This window comes from Carya illinoinensis, chromosome 8 (genome assembly GCF_018687715.1).
Source record: "Carya illinoinensis cultivar Pawnee chromosome 8, C.illinoinensisPawnee_v1, whole genome shotgun sequence".
Taxonomy (NCBI): domain Eukaryota; kingdom Viridiplantae; phylum Streptophyta; class Magnoliopsida; order Fagales; family Juglandaceae; genus Carya; species Carya illinoinensis.
This window is the reverse complement of record NC_056759.1, coordinates 496,993-515,062: the sequence shown is the minus strand read 5'-3', so window position 1 is coordinate 515,062 and position 18,070 is coordinate 496,993. Positions and strand designations below refer to the sequence as shown.

Sequence of the window (18,070 nt, the reverse complement as noted above, 5' to 3'; positions counted from 1 at the left end):
GTGGTATTGTTACCATTGAGTAGTATCTTCTCCGTTTGCTGCGTAATATACATCAAAATGATAACGACATAATTATTTTTCCTCCATATACAGAAATAAAAAACACGTCAACCAACTTTCCTACAGAGAGCAACCAAGGACAAAAAATAAACTGTTTTAACTTGTATAAAGAACATGTGTATGCGAGGAGAATGCATACAATTTTTTCTTTTCCTTTATTGTACACTGCGATTTTAAGTATGTCGCAACTGGAAGAGAGCTCATGAACCTCCATGACGGAAACAAAGTATGGACCGGTAAATGGCAGCAACATAGAGGAAGCAGATGAGCACTATAAGGAGATCATCCAAGAGGCCAACTATTCCCAATATTCCTGCAATATACCGGACATGTTATATTACCTTAGATACCAAAACATTTCCCACCACAAGAATTCAACGAATTACATGTACAGGCAGCAAGATACCTTCTGGAATAATGTCAATGGGGCTGATTATGTAGACGACACTTACAATCATCTGTACAAAATAAATAGAATAAGAACATGTCCTCGAAATACCACTAAACCTATTCATATAGTTTTTTTAGGCATACAAAAGGGATATTTGTCCAGACATCCAGCATGAAATAGGTAACCTCCTAAAACATTATACAGGTATCGTATGGATCTTAAGCAATGAGATATTTCTCAGCAAGTACATATAAGTACTTGGTACCCAAACAATTGACGTTCCATATCAGCTTTGCCAGTATGAATCATGAAAACAATTGAATAGTTTATAAATGACAGCATAAAATAATATCTATAACTTCCAAGATCCAGATTAATGCCATGAAATAAAAAATGCCACCTTAGGTATGGTAACAAACCACGCAATTAAGGCTGAAAAGTTATATGCCTTTATTATTTTATCAAAAAACATTGGTATCCCAGATGGACATAAATGTGACGATGATGGTACAAGTAAGCATGGATTCACAGAAATGAAAGATGTTACCACCCTTGCATGCATATCTGTATTGTTCACTTAACTGCTATGTAGACACGGGCTCTGATAACAAGAGGAAGGGATCTTTGAGGATCCATCAGTTCTCGTAACAACCTTCGAAGGAGAAATGGAAGATCCTGCATGCTCTGTCCCAAGAAAAGCATCTTTCAGATGTCAATTCAAAGTGAACTACTCTGCAGGGTCCCTAGATATGAATACAACTGTAAATAAGAAATGTTTATAGAGAAATGTTGCTAGCCCATTTAAAAGATGTCAGTTTACCTGAAAAAGGCCATTGGTATGCCCTCCAAAAAGACGATTGTATGTTTGAACCTTTCCAAGAATCTCAGCGACCTCAGGATCTTGTCGCTGACTTAATGAAGCCTCTCCAGGAACCAACAAGGTAATTTGACGACGACACAAGGGACATTTACACGGATGGATTGCTGATCCATGATGCCAAACAAGCATTATACAATCCCCTGTGCACAGAGGGGTAACAAATTACCTACCTGATTATAATAATTTTTTAAAAAGCATTGTTATCCAAATACAATCCCAACCTTGTATGGTCATTCCAGTAAAATTATTATCGTATTACAACGATAAATCAAGGGTAAATAATACAAGATAAACGCAATGATGTGCTAACAGAATGCAGCTATCTGATAAAAGTTCACTCACCATACCTAACTTTATTTTTGATATTTTAGATAGAAAAGTCTAGGTTTTCACAGGTCGAGGGTAACGCTGAGAGTTCAATCATTTCAGGTCAGTAACGATCAACTGTATGTGGGGGCAAATGGACAATTATTACTCAGTTAATTCAGAATATGAAATTGGTATGGAATCAAGGAATGCGTATATATACACGAAAAAAAAAAAAAATCATTTTCTGAGATTTGCTCGGACATCAAATAAGAAGAAGAAGAAGAGTAATAAAAAGGCACCGCAAAACCAGTGAGAACAATTGGCTTGACAAGGGATCTTGAAATTGCTATGGCACACCGAGCAGAAATCGTTCGCCGGAGGAGCGTCCATCTTTCTGTCTGTGTCTGGAGTGGCGTCAGGTTGAATCTAGGCCCTCTAGCAATTGGGCCACCGAGGTAACTCTGTCTACTTGCCAGGTATCTAATATAAAGATAAATAAAATTATTTTGCTAGTTTTATAAATAAATAAATAAAAATGCATTAAATTAAATTAATGTTGTAAAATAACATTGTAAAATTGTATGACCACCTTGAGCTAGAAGTCAAATGCACAGTGCATAGTGCCAACATAGTACTGCATAGTAACTGGCATAGTAAATGGCCGACATCGCACAGTGTGCATAGTGCCAGCATAGTACTGCATAGTAACTAGCATAGTAAATGGCCGACATCGCACAGTACGCATAGTGCCAGCATAGTACTGCATAGTAACTGGCATAATAAATGGCCGACATCACACAATGCATAGTACCAGCATAGTACTGCATAGAAATTGGCATAGTACATATGCATAGTACTGCATAGTAACTGGCATAGTTCCCTTTGTACGCCTATATATATCGTTGAATTCTTTAAGAAATTCATAAGTTTCATAACTTCTCTGAGTTCTCTCTCTCTCTCTCTCTCTCTCTCTCTCTCTCTCTCTCTCTCTCTCTCTCTCTCTCTCTCTCTCTCTCTCTCTCTCTCTCCTTTCGATAGTTTTATAACACGTTATCAGCACGAAAGTTCTAACAATCTTGAAGCTAATAGTTCTCTACTTCAAGTAAGTTTTTCAATATATTTTTATATTCTTGATTTATATATGTAAAAAATGTCAAATCTTACAAAATTAGAATTCGTTGCTCTTGACATTTCTGGAAAAAATTATTTATCTTGGATCCTTGATGCTGAGATCCATCTGGATGCGATGAACCTGAGAGATACAATTAAAGAAGGAAATCAAGGGTCCCTGTAGGACCGTGCTAAGGCAATAATTTTCCTTCGGCACCATCTTCATGAAGAATTAAAAACTGAGTATTTAACGGTAAAAGATCCACTTATTTTGTGGAATGATTTAAGGGAGAGATATGAACACCAGAAAACTGTAATCCTCCCAAAAGCTCGTCATGATTGGATGCACCTGAGGTTGCAAGACTTCAAGAGTGTTAGTGAGTATAACTCTGCACTCTTTAAAATTAGCTCGCTATTGAAATTATGTGGTGAAAAAGTCACTGATGATGACTTGTTAGAGAAGACATATACTACTTTTCATGCCTCGAATGTGCTCCTGCAGCAGCAGTATCGAGAGCGAAAGTTCAAGAAATATTCTGAACTTATATCTTGTTTTCTATTAGCTGAGCAAAATAATGAGCTTTTATTAAGAAATCACCAGTCACGTCCTACTGGTTCTATATCATTTCCTGAAGTGAATGGTATTAGATTTACATCATTCCCAGAAGCAAATGGTGCATCTTTTCAAAGAAAAAGAGGACGTGGACATGGTAAGAAAAACTATAGAAGTGGAGGTCCTAGAAGTGACCACACTAAAAGGGATAATAATAGATATACACCGTACCACCAGAAGTGGTTCAACTCAGAGAAGGGCAAAAGTCCTCAAAACAAATTTTTAAAGAAAGATGAAGATGGATGCCATAGATGTGGTATGAATGGACATTGGGCTCGTACCTGTCGTACAGCCAAGCACTTGGTTGACTTATACCAATCTTCTATAAAAGAAAAAACAAAGAAATTTGAAACAAATTTTGTTGAACCATCATATGCTTTAAATTCTATAAATGGAGAAGATATTACAAGTCTTGATATTTCTGATTTCTTTGAGGATTCTAGTGGTAGAGTTGATCATGAAAGTTTTATTTATTCTTTTATACTTGTTATAAATTATTGATGATATGATTTATCTGAGAATGGAAATGGAGCATCCCTGAAGGATCGCCCTAAATCAATAATTTTATTGAGTATCTCATATGAGTGATACTTGTACCAAAAACTCATTATGATTTATGCACCTGAAGTTGCATAATTGAAATTGTTGAAAGAATATATATTTGAATGAACGTCTCGAATGTGCTCCTGAAGTAGCAATATCGAGTATGCTCCTGAAGTAGTAATATGAAATGCAAACGTTCACAATATATTCTAAATTTGTGTCAGGTATTTCAGTGACTGAGCAAAATAATGAGTTTTTGATAAAAATCATTAATCACGTCTTACTAGATCTATATCATTCCCTGAAGTGAATGATAATGAATTTATATCATTCTATTCCCTGAAGTAAAAAGAATGATGCGTTTCATTCAAAGAAACTAAGAAATTGGACGTGATAATGAATATCTTTTTGGGCCAGAAGCTCGTATTGGAAAAGCTGTAAGCTTTCTCTTTGAGATGATATTATACAAATTATTGAATCAAATATTATGATGCATCAAAAGATGATATGATTCAAAATATTTGTATCTTTTCATGGTTATCTTGATCATCCAAAATCAATTATGATAAGTCGAATGATTTTCATATGGACGTCCATAAAAGAACCAGAAGATTCTTTTACTATAAAATCTTACCACCAGAAGTGAAAAGAAAAATTTGCTTGAAGCAAATAAGATGAAATTATTCAACGTTATCTTGATTATCATATGTGAACCAGAAGTTCAGATGATAATTAAATTTTGGATGCAATAAGATAAAAATGTCTCATATTCTAACTGCTAAAATCCCAGCGAGGATTGAAGTCCCTGTAGGACAATTAAGAAATTCAGCAGTCTAAAAACATGTATAAAGGCATGTGAGACTTATCGATACAAAAGATAGAGTATCTCAAAAGAGAAAGGCACAAATAATTTGGTGCTCCTGAAGAGGCCATACCCACAAAACAAGCAATAAAATCCATCCAAATTCTTTGTATAAAATTCTCCTATATAAACTCTTGAAGAGTGCCTCCTGAAGAGGTTTTTCATGAAAATGTCTTCCCTTGAAGAGGGACAGGTACCTGAAAATAACGAGATCTCGAATAATGGAGAAATTATGGATAGAAATAAAATCGTTGTCGACAACGTATTTCCATATGAGATGGCAATTGACATTATCAGAAATAATGGAAAAAGTGAATCAAGAACCGTCGAAGAAGACCGACGTAAAATATTGGCCAATATTTGAAAGAAACAATTCCTGCAGAATTGATTCACTAGTAAAATATGATGCATCGGGACTTATAGTCCAAACACCTAAAGAGGTGATGCTTGTTGAATGTCAGTGGGTATTTATAGAAAGGAAATAAAAATGTGATATATAAATCACGAGCCAGTTTCTCAATTCCTGCAGAATTGATATCACTAAGTAAAATGTGATAAATATGGACTTGAAGTCCAAACACAAATGAAACAATATTGATATGATTTTAAAGTGGTTAAATCATATTAAGATTTTTATTAGCTTGAAAGTTATCGAAAGTTTGGATATGCATGATTAACTGCATATTTATATGGATCATTGGATCATGATATATATATATGAAAATCCCTGAAGGATAGGAAATGTCTGAAGCTTCTAATATGAATACATCTGGAAATATGTATTCTATCAAGTTTCAAAAATCCTTATATAATCTAAAGCAATCCAAACGCAAATGAAAATAAGCTATTATTGCAGTTTATATATATGATTTAAATGTCATTGAGGCTCCAGAATAGCTCATAAAAACTGCACATATTTGAAATATAAATCTGAAACCCTTGCGACTTCAAGGGGAAGATGGATGATGTTATTAGTCATGAAATACCATCTTTTAATACAATTAGTATTTCAGATTCATATTATGGGTTTGATATGAAATGTGCATTATTAAAGAAGAAATAAAGCACACAGAACATTTACCAAAAGATAGAAACACAAATATGAATATTTGTGAAATATTATTTTATTATCTTGAAACAAGAATTACAGAAATTTAAGGCACTTTGCCTCATTCTTCAAATGCTTTTGTTCTTCAAGAATCTGCATGGCATCCCTATCTAAAGCGGTGGGCAATCGAAAAGAAGACTTAAGCAAGGATTTTAAATTCCTATTCTCTTGCTTTATTGATTCTATCTTCATGTTGGACTCCAGAAGAAGTCGCTGAAGTATAGCAATATTCTCATGGAGATCGTCAACTCCACAAGTTCTGGATTGCAGTCGCTGAGAAAATGCGACAATGGATGATGATTATCGGGTACCGAGACTCACAAGCTCATAGATAGCTTCATTATCTGCCCTACAAGTCAGATCATTATATTGCATGATAGCACCTGTGGTAGAGGCAGGAACAACTGATGAACGAGGTGCAGAGTACCTCATATATTGGCTATGAGAAGATCGCTGAGCCATTGCAGAGTAAAAATGCAGAAAGAGATTGCAGAGTAAAAATGCAGTATGATTACAGAAAAGTGAAGAAGATGAGATGTGAATGAAAATGAGCTGAATATCTCTTTTATAGAGAAAATTATGATACAACATCTCTCGTGAAGCAAGAGAAAAGAGACGAAATATAGATTCATAGCTCTGCGGCGCTTGACAGCACGTCTAACAGCTGCGATGCCTGACAGCACGCCTGACACCTACAGAGGAGTTGAAAATCCGCGGTGCTTGTCTGATCTTAAAAGGCTGGCCACCGTTTTTATTAAAAAATGAGGTTAGCGGTTTAATGTTGATGAATTCTCCACTAACTGTGTTATTTACAAGAACTCCAGAAGAGTACAACTCCAGAAGAGTAGTGATGAGCAGAAAGATCCAGTTGTGATTATTTTATCAACATGGATCAAGTTCACAGTTAGTTGGATGTACAGATGCGAGTTATCTTTCAGATACACACAAGAAGATCATTGCAATTCATGAGAAGAAAGTTGAAATTGATATCAAGAAGGTACGGTCAAGTGATAATCTGGCAGATTTATTCACAAAAGCATTACCAACTGCAACATTTAAGAAGATTGTATAGAACATTGGAATGCGGAGACTTGAAGATCTTTTATCATGCACTTTTCAGGGGGAGTAACGTCTTGAAGACTTATGCTGATTGTACTCTTTTTCCTTCGCTAAGGTTTTATCCCACTGGGTTTTCCTTCGCAAGGTTTTAATGAGGCAATCTTAAAGCATTTTACGATACACATGAATATTGTACTCTTTTTCCTTCGTCATTGGTTTTTTCCCACAGGGTTTTTCCTTGGCAAGGTTTTAACGAGGCATATTCATTATATGTGGTCATCCAAAGGGGGAGTGTTGTAAAATAACATTGTAAAATTGTATGACCACCTTGAGCTAGAAGTCAAATGCACAGTGCATAGTGCCAGCATAGTAACTGGCATAGTAAATGGCCGACATCGCACAGTATGCATAGTGCCAGCATAGTACTGCATAGTAACTAGCATAGTAAATGGCCGACATCGCACAGTGCGCATAGTGCCAGCATAGTATTGTATAGTAACTGGCATAGTAAATGGCCGACATCGCACAATGCATAGTACCAGCATAGTACTGCATAGTAACTGGCATAGTTCCCTTTGTACGCCTATATATATCGTTGAATTCTTTAAGAAATTCATAAGTTTCATAACTTGTCTGAGTTCTATCTCTCTCTCTCATTTCGATAGTTTTATAACAATTAACAAGTTTTTAATGGGTCAATCCAAAGTAAACATTATAAAAGTGAGAGTCGGGTATGGACTATTGAGAACCAATGGGTTTCGGCCCGAACTGAATGACTGGTACGGGTACAAATTGCCGCGCCCTTCCTGAAAAGAAAAATTTCTGTAGTCTGAAATCTGAACTCTTATGACTTCCGGAAACCCTGAAAGACGAAAAGAGAAATAAGCAGAAGAGATCGAGATAAAGGGATACGCGTCTGCTGTAATATCAGAAATCGAACGAGAACTACAAATCCTAATGAAAATGGTTTGGTAATTGGCCTCTCACATTTGTTTCTTTCTTTACTGATTCAATGAATTTTGTAGAATTTCCTTCTTCATATTTTGCTTCTTCTTATTTTGTGTTCCTATTTAGTAGAATGCGATCCACTTACTTCTTAAAATTTTCTAAATCGCAGCTTTCTAATGACTACCTTTTCTGAGAAACAAGAAAAAACCAGTTTTTATTCTCATTCTGAAAACATATTTTCGATTACAAGTAACCAGAAATTTCGGTCTTTTTTCCCCTTCGTGATCATTCAGTTTTTTGTTTTTTTTGTTTTTCTCGAAGCTAATTATTTTATATAGGATCTATGGCAGAAATTATGGACAATTTAGCCCCGAATAATTACAACTCTCATCTAATTACAAGCTTTGATAGTTGGGTTCTCTCTCTGTCTCTCTCTCACACTCACACACGCACACGCACACGCACACATCGATCAGTTGGGTTAATTGACACGTCCATCTCATTGTTTCTTTTGTCTCTTTAAGAGTTATTTTATTCGAAGTGTGTTCCACTGAGTTGGATCTGAAGTTGTTTGATTTATGCATATTATGGGTTGCAGTTTCTAGTCTTTGGAGGGACATGACCCATGTCTGCTGTCTCACACCCTCCAGGGCTTTGTAAGTAATACTCCCCTTACTTCTGCCTTGACTTCTTTCTTTTCCTGATTTAATCTTTTGTGTGAAGTTTGTTGGCTATGGTGGAAAACCTGTGGGTAGCCCAACTGGTAAGGGTGAACTTGTGTCCATGTGCCTCATGTCACAGGTTCAATTCCCCCTGGAATTAAATTGTGATTTAAGTGGGAGGCCATGGCGGTATGTTGCTGTGTTAGTCTCCCTGGGGATTTAGGTTCCATGGGTGAGTCCTAAGGGCTCAGTCGTGGGGTGGTTCCCCCATCATCAAAGAAAGAAAAATGTGAATTCTCATTTTGGTTGCCAGGAAAGTAGAGGAAAAGAGGACTTATAAAAAATAAAAATAAAAAAGTAGAGGAAAAGAGGAGAAAATGCAATTTTGAATTTTGGGCTCACATTTTTTTTCAACAAAAAACCCCATGTGCTTAATAAGTGTAGTAGTCTTGGGTTGAGTGGGCATTGGTATTTTGTCAAATCTGCACTAAAGAAAAACTTAAACTTTGACTTAGTAAGTTACTGTACTACTATATTTCTATCATTTAAAGCCTTTTTTATCAATAGGTTTTTTTATTCTCTAGGTATGTTGGAGGATCAGCGTTAGGAAATTTATTGAAAGCTCGATTAAAGTTTCCTCAAAAGTATCCAAATAGGCAGATTCGAATGGCAACGACCCACAATTCAATCGTTACTAGTGGCAACAGTGAGTCAAGAGGTGCCTTGATTGTTCTAGAAGGCTTGGATCGTAGTGGGAAGACTTCACAGTCTAGTAGCCTACTCAAATACTTGGAAAGACTGGGACATTCAGCTGAATTATGGCGATTTCCAGACAGAAGCACGAATGTTGGGCAAATGATATCATCATATCTTTCCAACAAATCACAATTGGATGATCACACAATCCATCTTCTTTTCAGTGCAAATCGTTGGGAGAGGAGGTTTGTTTTCTCGTTCTTGTGCAGCTTGCTGTGTTCTGGTTTGTGGGATTTTTTTATATAAGCTGAACTCTTTGTTTGTTCTAAGAGCAGTTCCTTATTTGTTCTTTTTCTCATGCATATCCAAAAAGGAAGAAGGAAAACAAAAATTCCAGCATTTGATAATAAAATATTCAGTGCAAGCATTAGATGCTCAATCCTGTTACAGGCCTTAAGGTTCTACTCTGTTTTAATTTCTTTGCTATCAATCATTGGTGGGTGGCATGCACTTGGTCTATAGGCTGCCTGCAATTCGGCATTTAAGTACTATATATGTTCCTGTTTAAGCTGGGAAGCATGTGGGAGATAGCTTTATTTAGTTGATAGCTTTCTTTAGTTGTGTATGGTGTCTTAGTTCATAGCAAGATCATGATCACGTGGCTTGAGCCATTGTATGCAATGTGGAAATGTTGGAGGTATCAGGGAGCTTGTTGTTACAGAAGCTCTTGAAACTGGAAAATTAACTTAAATTATGCTAATGATATGAATGAATTTCATTGTACCTTTTAGAAAGAAAAACAACTTGGTTTTATTTTTCCTTCTGAAAAGTTATTTCATGTGAAGAATTGTGACTATGTACACGAGCACAATTTTTACAGTGGTTGGACTTGTACTCAGTTACGCGTAATGCATACACAGATCATTGATGGAAACTAAACTGAAGACTGGAACCACCCTCATTGTTGACCGTTATTCTTATTCTGGAGTGGCTTTCTCATCCGCCAAAGGACTTGGTGTTGAATGGTGTAAGGTGCAAACATGGTTCAAACTGTTCTTAGATGAAGTAAATGCTTTAGAGTTTCTTGTTCAAAATGAGGTCTTCTTTTGCAGGCACCAGAGATTGGGTTGCTGGCTCCAGATCTCGTACTGTATCTTGACATACAGCCAGAAGTAAGTTGTTATCATTATGTTGATTTACATAACAATGACTTCATCCCTATTATCAGGATCTGTTTCTTCCAGTTCTACAGGTAGCATACTTTCTTTAAATGTTGTTTGAGGCATGAAACTGTCCTGCCTGAGTGCTAGTTAACTTTGCTCTGAAAGATTTGAGTGTTCACTTTTGCCTAACCTGTGTATTGAGACACACATACCCATGTCATCTGAGTTGGATGATTCTGTGAAATTGGATGACTTTCCATTGGTCCTCTGCGATATTTTGTAAAGACTGGTTTTGCATTTGTATGATGTTCTAGGTGTTGAAAATCAATGTAATGAATGACAGGTTTATATTGAAATGCTGATTTACCTTTCGCATTTGTCGAAATAAAATGGTACTTCTGTTCATTGTCATAGAAATCATATTAGGGTATACCTATAAGAAAAACTGTATTAGGGTATAATAATGGTGGAAGATGAACCTGATACACACTGACATGCTTATGTGCCCATCACATATCTATACAAGCTATATCCATAAATCCATACCCTTCTATGGTGTGTGCACGCACACAAACACATATGCATTCATACATGCAGACTTGCATGCTTCTTGGAATGAGAAGTCTTTTCAAAATTTCAGCAAGCTGCAGGAAGAGGAGGATATGGAAGTGAGAGATATGAGCAGCTCGAGTTTCAGAGGAAAGTTGCCCAATGCTATCAGGACCTTCATGATGCTTCCTGGAAGGTAATATAACGTTTCGACCAGATATACTCTGTGATTGAGAAGTTGCATGTTCTGGCTCATGGTTGTGATGGTCTCAGGTTATAATACTGTGTGATTGAGAAGTTGCACATTATCCCCCGTTGTTATAGTTTTGCAGTATAGTTTTATATTAACCCACTTGTACGCCGTGATGGTAATACAGCTAATCTAGAGTTTTGTTATTGATTGATTTTCAGTTTGCAATCTTTTTCCTTTCTTCAATCTATATTTTAAAATTTTTAATATTGTGCTTTAGATGGTAGTCTCACTTGCTCTCTAAGTATTTCTGTTCATTAATTCCCCTCAATTTTAATTTTGGATTTTTGTTCTTTTATGTAGCATTTTATTGATAATGCAACCCATTAGGGGGTGGCCTAGTGGTGAATGGATAGGATTGAGTGAGCCTAGTGGTCAAAGGGTAGCCTAGTGATTTCATACTAGGAGATTCCTCAAATTACCTGATTCATGGTCCTTGCAGATAAGTTCGGATATTCGGGGTTTACTTCCTATGGGTGGGTTCGAAGGGATCTGTCTTAGTGAGGTTTCACATCAAGAGAGAGAGAGTTATAGCTTAGAGCTTTTTTTATTAGTGGGAAGCTATAGCTTAGACAGCAAAAGCAAATATTCCATTTTGAAGTTTTGTTGCTTGTTGGTTTCTGTCCATATTGCGGGAATTATTTTTTTGGAATTGAAGACCCGGCGTTAGACCTCCTATACTCAACTGATCAATGTGTCCGACACTGGCCTAGTTGGCCTTCTGTTTAGTGGAAGTTTGTTTTTGGATTTTATTGTACCCTTTCCCCTCGAACCCCATATGTATGGATTGCTTCAAGTGTTGAACTTGTATTTGTGATTTGACTACAGATAATTGATGCTTGCCAACCTATGGAAGATATCGAGAAACAGCTGCAAAATATTGTATTGGATTGCATCACCACATGCCAGAACGGCAAACCCCTTTCCAACCTCTGGTCAATTTAATTCTCCACCCCCTCTCCGCCCTCTTTTTTGTATGTTATTGTGTTTTGAAGATTGTCCGGTTTAGAATTCTGGTGCTATTATCTCCAAATATTTATAAAATAAAAAAAATCCGCTAGTGTTTTAAGTAAGTTTCGGGCTTTCTTTTGATGACAATTGTCGAGGATTTACTTGATAGTTTTCACAGATTACACTCTTGCCTCATCCAAGGTTAGTTTAGATGGTAATTTGATCGATTGCGATTGCAAGCGCAAGGGTGGATATGACATGCTACATTGCCAATCACAAATCTTATTTTGAGGGGCCAAAGTGATATCTTATGGATTTAAAGATCCACAAATAATTAATGGTTTATCCAAATCCAGATGGGAAACATCCTATGCTCAGCTTAATTCGATTTCTTGACGTTTAACATAATTCTTTTTGACTATTTCACCTTGTCCTAACGCGACTCAATTCATGATTTCAGTACCCCAAATTTATTATAAAGAAGTGAAAACCGAAAGTTCTCAGATCACATGGATGAAAAATACAGTTCCTTTTTCCTATTCTTCTCCAAAACAAAACTCCAAACCTCCATCCCCATAAAATAGGATTATGCAACAAAACAAACTAGAATCCCCAACTACACCGGATTACGTTTCTCCATCAAGAACAATGTTTGTACCACGTTCAAAAACCACAAAGCAATATCCATCAAGTTCTGATTTTCCCAGCCAGCCAAATTGGGAGTACCTTCGCTTCGCTTCAAGTGAATCAGTTCTCATTCCCAGCTTCCTGAAAGGAAAGAATAACATGGAATCGATAATAAGCACCCAATTTCTTCTTTGAAATGCATATGCTGTAGCCAAAAACAATAATGAAGTAATAGCATTAAAGGTCAATATATTATTGGTTACCATGTACGTCATTTCCTTCAACTCTTGCTTCCTGTGGCTGTATATGTTAAAAGTTCTGCTTTGAGGAGAACCCCGGAACTATCCCTAGGGTTGAGTCATCCCACACTACTCTAACGCTTTTACATTCAAATTAATTCGCATTTTGCTCTTCTTGTGACGGTGATTACTTTTTACCTATTTAACAGCCTAAGCTTCAAAATCAGACCCCATTGACTCTTCACATAACAGGATAGATCTCTCATTACTATCCACATATACTTTAATACTTATCATCTTCGAAAGACATGTCTACCTGAAGAACAGGAGTCTCTGTGCTCTTAGGAGCTGTCAACTTTGGCGGAGTGCCATCCAATAAACGAGAACAGTCCGAGTATGCAGATCCAATGCCTACTCCAGCACCAAAAGCTACAGATGCCCAGCGAGTAACAGGAGTCCCTGGCATGACAAATCATAATACATGGATCAAGATTATAGCTTAATAACAACAGAATTCCAAGGCGTTTTAATATCGTTATATCAGTGCAACAAAATCAATCCGTAGACATCCATTCAATTATATGGTCTCAGCATTGGCATTTTGAGCAGCTCAAAAGAACTTAAGCCTGCCTGCCTGCCTGCATTGTTTGGGAGCTGTAGCTATTAACATATTCTATAAACAAGGTACTTCAGTCACAGTTTATAAACCAGAACCTAAAGGGTGTCGCCAGGATGGATTCCAAAGCCCTTCTTAAGAAGTATCAAAACAAATACCATTGCTGTTACCAGAATTATCAAAGTAGTAACTTTTAAAAAGAAGTCAGCCAGTAGAAATCAATTTAACCAGTTAATTGCTAGCCTACGGAAAAATTCTGAATCCAATACAAATACAGAAATCAAAGAGTTACTCCCAATATATTTGTTTAGTTGGAGAGAAAATGTAATAACAAAGGAGGGAGGAGAATATTTAAACTTCAGCTTCCATTCCTGTTCCTAGTATATTTTTTTATCGGCAGCGAAAAGGGTAAATTAGAAAATAAAAGAAAGAAAAAAACATAAAAGGTAGAAGAGAACGGACTGAAGAGGAGGAGGCCACCGAAGGCGCCGGCCAAGGAGGAGTAGACGAAGCGGCGAAGGGTCAGATCGAGACAGGCGTCCCATTTGACACCCAAGTCGAATTTGGGAGGCAAGATCTCTTTCTTCTCAGCCATTCCCGTCTTCTTCTCGGTTTCTCGATTAAATTAATGGCACTGAAATAGCGTCTGATTTTGGAATTTTCGATTGAATTGCAATTTATGCGTTCGTAACGTTTGGTGCTTTTCCCTTTGCCTCTGCGGATTCGCTCGCCAAATTATTATTTAATTTGATGAGAAATGATACCTGTTGTATACATTGGTTCCTGGATTTTCTCAATCAAAATAGTATTACTCAACAATAGAAAATAAAATAGTGGGTTTTGGGCTTTACTCAATTTTTTTGGGCTTTACCAGATTTCGCTTTTGGGCCCAAGCGCTCGTGTGATTACCTTTTTTCGCCCCAAGCATGGAAGTACATGATAGTGAAACGGTAAAATACTAAAAAGGGTAAAAAATTACCTGGGATTGAGGGATTCCTTCCTGTCTCTCTGCGTCGGTTCCTCTGTTCACTCCCACGACTGTGTCGCTGCCGTCAGTGAATGTGAATGTGAATTGTGAGGGTAGGGAGTGTGTCTGAAGTTTTGAACTTTGAAGGGGCTAATTATTATTTAATTTATTTTGAGTCGAGACCCTCCCTCTTTTAATTTGCTCCGTTGATTACTATCTCATTCTCTCTCTCTTTTCCTCCCGACACTCACTTCCAACTTTGTCTCTCTGTCTCTCTCTCTCTCTCTGTATTTCACTCCAAAATGGCCGACGAAACTCCAAACCCTTCTCCACCACTGGCCCCAGCTACCTCCGACCGACCTACTGATATAGATCACTCACCAGCACCCGTGTCAGTGGTTGTGACGGAGTCTGAGTCTCTTTCTGTAACTGAGAGTGAATGTGAACAGCCAACCACACCCCCAGTGGCCGAGTCTGGCTCCCTGGTCGTGGTGGATGAGAAAGAAGACCTTCCGCCGCCGCCGCCATCTGTCGCTGTAGTTGTCGAGGTGAAAACTTCGGCTACCCAAGAAGGGGTTGGTGTTTTTGAGGCTGAAAAACCGAAGCCGACCGAGGACAAAAAGATTCCTCAGTCTCTGGTTTCTTTCAAGGAGGAGAGCAACGTCGTGGCCGATCTCTCAGATTCTGAGCGAAAGTCTCTGCAAGAACTTAGGCAGCTCGTCCAAGAAGCTCTCGACAGCAACCGATTCACTTTCTCACCACCACCACCACCACCACCACCTAAAGACGCAGAGAAACAGTGTTCGGCTCAAGAAGCACCAATAAAGCTAGAAAATGCACCAGCCGTACCGTCCGAACCCACTCCGAGAATCGAAGAAAACCCAGAAAAGGAAGCCCAAGAAGTAGCGAAAGAAGCAGAGCAATTGTCCATTTGGGGGATTCCTCTTCTTAAAGATGACAGGACCGATGTGATTCTACTTAAGTTTTTACGAGCCAGGGATTTTAAAGTGAAAGATGCATTTGTCATGATCAGGAACACCATCAAATGGAGGAAGGAGTTCGGGATTGATGCGCTTGTCGATGAGGATCTCGGGGACGAGTGGGAAAAGGTGGTCTTTATGCATGGATATGACAGAGAGGGGCATCCAGTGTGTTACAATGTATATGGGGAGTTTCAGAATAAAGAGGTGTATGCAAAAGCGTTCTCGGATGAGGAAAAGAGAGCCAAATTCTTGAGGTGGAGGATACAGTTCTTGGAGAGGAGTATAAGGAAGCTGGATTTTAGTCCTGGTGGTGTTTGCACCATCTTTCAGGTCAATGACCTCAAAAACTCTCCGGGACCCGCAAAGCGCGATCTTAGGCTGGCCACCAAACAGGCTCTTCAGGTGCTTCAGGACAATTATCCCGAATTTGTAGCCAAACAGGTATATATCTTGACTTTGTTGATATCTAATGTTTAGGTTTGGTTGCAACCTTGCTTTAGATTCACTGGAGTGAATGAATTTGATTGCTTCGTTTGGGTATTGATTTCTTAAGGTGTTTATCAATGTTCCTTGGTGGTATCTTGCATTCTATACGATGATCAGTCCATTCTTGACCCAGAGGACCAAGAGCAAGTTTGTTTTTACGGGGCCATCGAAGACTGCTGAAACCCTTTTCAAGTTAGTAGACAATTAGAAGAGTTGGGCTTCTATGTGTCCTGTTAAAAAATGGACCGAGGAGATCCACTCATTTATTCAACTCAATCGACTCCGTCCATTAATTTGCATAACAGGACACACAGAACGGTTTCTTTACTCAATTTTGAGCATTTTATTTTGATTAATTGCATTTGCTTCTTTTTTGGCTGCTGGTTTGACTTTCAATTGCTCTTGGTAAATCAGGTACATGTCTCCTGAGCAAGTGCCAGTTCAATATGGTGGGTTGAGTGTCGATTATTGTGATTGCAACCCAGATTTCAGCACTTCTGATCCAGTTGCAGAGGTTACTGTAAAACCAGCAACTAAGCAAACGGTGGAAATCATAATTTATGAGGTCCAATTGCATTTTTAATTTCTGTGTCCTGCATATTATTTGGCCACTCCTAATTCTAAGTTGTTATTTAGTAATGTTTGGCCCGTATATGCACGATCGGTGATAAATAAAAGAATCATATCCTTCTCCTAATTGGAAATTGGGTAAATTGCAGAAATGCAACATTGTTTGGGAGCTTCGAGTAGTGGGCTGGGAGGTGAGCTATGGTGCTGAATTTGTGCCTACAGCTGAAGATGGTTATACTGTTATCATACAAAAAGCCACGAAGAAGGCCCCAAGTGATGAGCCAGTGGTGAGCAACAGCTTTAAAGTTGGTGAACTAGGCAAGATATTGCTCACTGTTGATAACCCGACCTCAAAAAAGAAGCAGCTTCTTTACAGGTTCAAGATCAAGTCCTTCATAGACTGAGGATTTGAAGTCAGCTCAAAGCACTCGAAACTTTCTCTTGCTGCCTAGGGATGGATTAAGTAAGAGGTTTGGAATGTCATTATTTCAATATCCTTATACAGATTGAACATTTCTGCTTGATCACTTTGCCCGCAAACTGGTGTTTACACGAGGTTTGGAAATTTAGTATTTGGAGTTGGATATACAATTATTTCACGTATAGGTTTTTGTGTGACTGTTCTCTAGTATTTGGTTTTTTGGGTGGTGAGGAACAAGATGTTGGAGAGTCGCTGGTAAGGTTGAATCTGGTGCTGGTTTGTAATATATAGTACTAGAAATATAAGTCAATTTGGCAAAGGAAGAGAGATTTGCGGGTAGATGGAGAGAATTCGGGTTATAAAATTATGTGTTACCTTGTGTTTTGTTATATGGATGCAGTCTGAAATTGTTTTGACCAAATTTTGTGTGCCTTCGCATCAGGGAATATCTTTCTTTCTTTCTTTATTTTTATTTTTGGGTTTAAATCTCTCTGGTTTCTTTGTACACTTGCTTGTTTCTGTTTTTGGGTTTGAAAAAAGCGAACAGCTTTGCAAGGGATGGGGATGATGTTTGAAGAGATTTGGTTATGGCCTGCTAGTTTTGAAGCACGAACCTGCCATTTCTAGGCGATGGTTCAAGACGAGTGCTGGATAGCTTTGGAGTAATGATGACATACTTTTATTATTTCATGTCATGGGATGGGATGCTGCCTCCCCACTTTTATTATTTCATCTTTTGAAAACAAACGAGATCTTTTATAAATTTTCTTAATTTTAACCTTAATATTATTATTATTGTAGATGACTTTATGGTCCCCATGCTCTCCTCGATTATAACTTCTTTTTTTTTTTTTTGTCTTTTTGGTTGGTGTATTGAGAGAGAGAGAGAGAGAGAGAGAGAGAGAGAGTATTCCATACGAAATTAACAAAGTAGAAAGAAAAGAAGAATAAAATATGGTTAAATGACAAAAAACCCAGATATATAAATTGACGAATGGTGTAATTGT

At 37.7% G+C, this 18,070-nt stretch overlaps 4 protein-coding genes across 8 annotated transcripts; 2 read left to right on the top strand and 2 right to left on the bottom strand.

The window, feature by feature from the left end:
* Positions 1 to 48: 48 nt before the first annotated feature.
* Positions 49 to 2,108, bottom strand: LOC122318105 (E3 ubiquitin-protein ligase RNF170-like). Of its 2 annotated transcripts, XM_043135244.1 has the most exons (6): positions 1,940 to 2,089; positions 1,679 to 1,775; positions 1,272 to 1,471; positions 1,034 to 1,135; positions 467 to 518; positions 49 to 373 (listed from the first exon to the last, which is right to left on the bottom strand). In XM_043135244.1, the coding sequence occupies exons 3-6, from the start codon at positions 1,458 to 1,460 to the stop codon at positions 261 to 263; spliced, it is 456 nt and encodes a 151-aa protein (XP_042991178.1). In that variant the 5' UTR covers positions 1,461 to 1,471; positions 1,679 to 1,775; positions 1,940 to 2,089; the 3' UTR covers positions 49 to 260. The 2 variants fall into 2 exon arrangements, with proteins under 2 accessions (XP_042991178.1, XP_042991177.1); XM_043135243.1 differs by lacking the exon at positions 1,679 to 1,775 and having other exon boundaries at positions 1,940 to 2,108.
* Positions 2,109 to 7,683: 5,575 nt separating this feature from the next.
* LOC122318281 (thymidylate kinase-like) lies at positions 7,684 to 12,276 on the top strand. 4 transcript variants are annotated; one of them, XM_043135508.1, is made up of 8 exons: positions 7,686 to 7,901; positions 8,482 to 8,539; positions 9,130 to 9,486; positions 9,619 to 9,699; positions 10,162 to 10,273; positions 10,354 to 10,413; positions 11,045 to 11,149; positions 12,032 to 12,276. In XM_043135508.1, the coding sequence occupies exons 2-8, from the start codon at positions 8,502 to 8,504 to the stop codon at positions 12,146 to 12,148; spliced, it is 870 nt and encodes a 289-aa protein (XP_042991442.1). In that variant the 5' UTR covers positions 7,686 to 7,901; positions 8,482 to 8,501; the 3' UTR covers positions 12,149 to 12,276. The 4 variants fall into 4 exon arrangements, with proteins under 4 accessions (XP_042991443.1, XP_042991442.1, XP_042991441.1 ...); XM_043135507.1 differs by having other exon boundaries at positions 7,688 to 7,906; XM_043135509.1 differs by lacking the exon at positions 8,482 to 8,539 and having other exon boundaries at positions 7,684 to 7,906.
* A 329-nt stretch (positions 12,277 to 12,605) lies between these two features.
* On the bottom strand, positions 12,606 to 14,425 carry LOC122318282. Its single transcript, XM_043135511.1, has 3 exons — positions 14,099 to 14,425; positions 13,337 to 13,479; positions 12,606 to 12,922 (listed from the first exon to the last, which is right to left on the bottom strand). The coding sequence occupies exons 1-3, from the start codon at positions 14,229 to 14,231 to the stop codon at positions 12,902 to 12,904; spliced, it is 297 nt and encodes a 98-aa protein (XP_042991445.1). The 5' UTR covers positions 14,232 to 14,425; the 3' UTR covers positions 12,606 to 12,901.
* Positions 14,426 to 14,654: 229 nt separating this feature from the next.
* Positions 14,655 to 17,484, top strand: LOC122318280 (patellin-3-like). The gene is made up of 4 exons (XM_043135505.1): positions 14,655 to 16,027; positions 16,140 to 16,264; positions 16,487 to 16,637; positions 16,792 to 17,484. Exons 1-4 carry the CDS (start codon positions 14,906 to 14,908, stop codon positions 17,044 to 17,046), a joined length of 1,653 nt encoding a protein of 550 aa, XP_042991439.1. The 5' UTR covers positions 14,655 to 14,905; the 3' UTR covers positions 17,047 to 17,484.
* Positions 17,485 to 18,070: the final 586 nt, after the last annotated feature.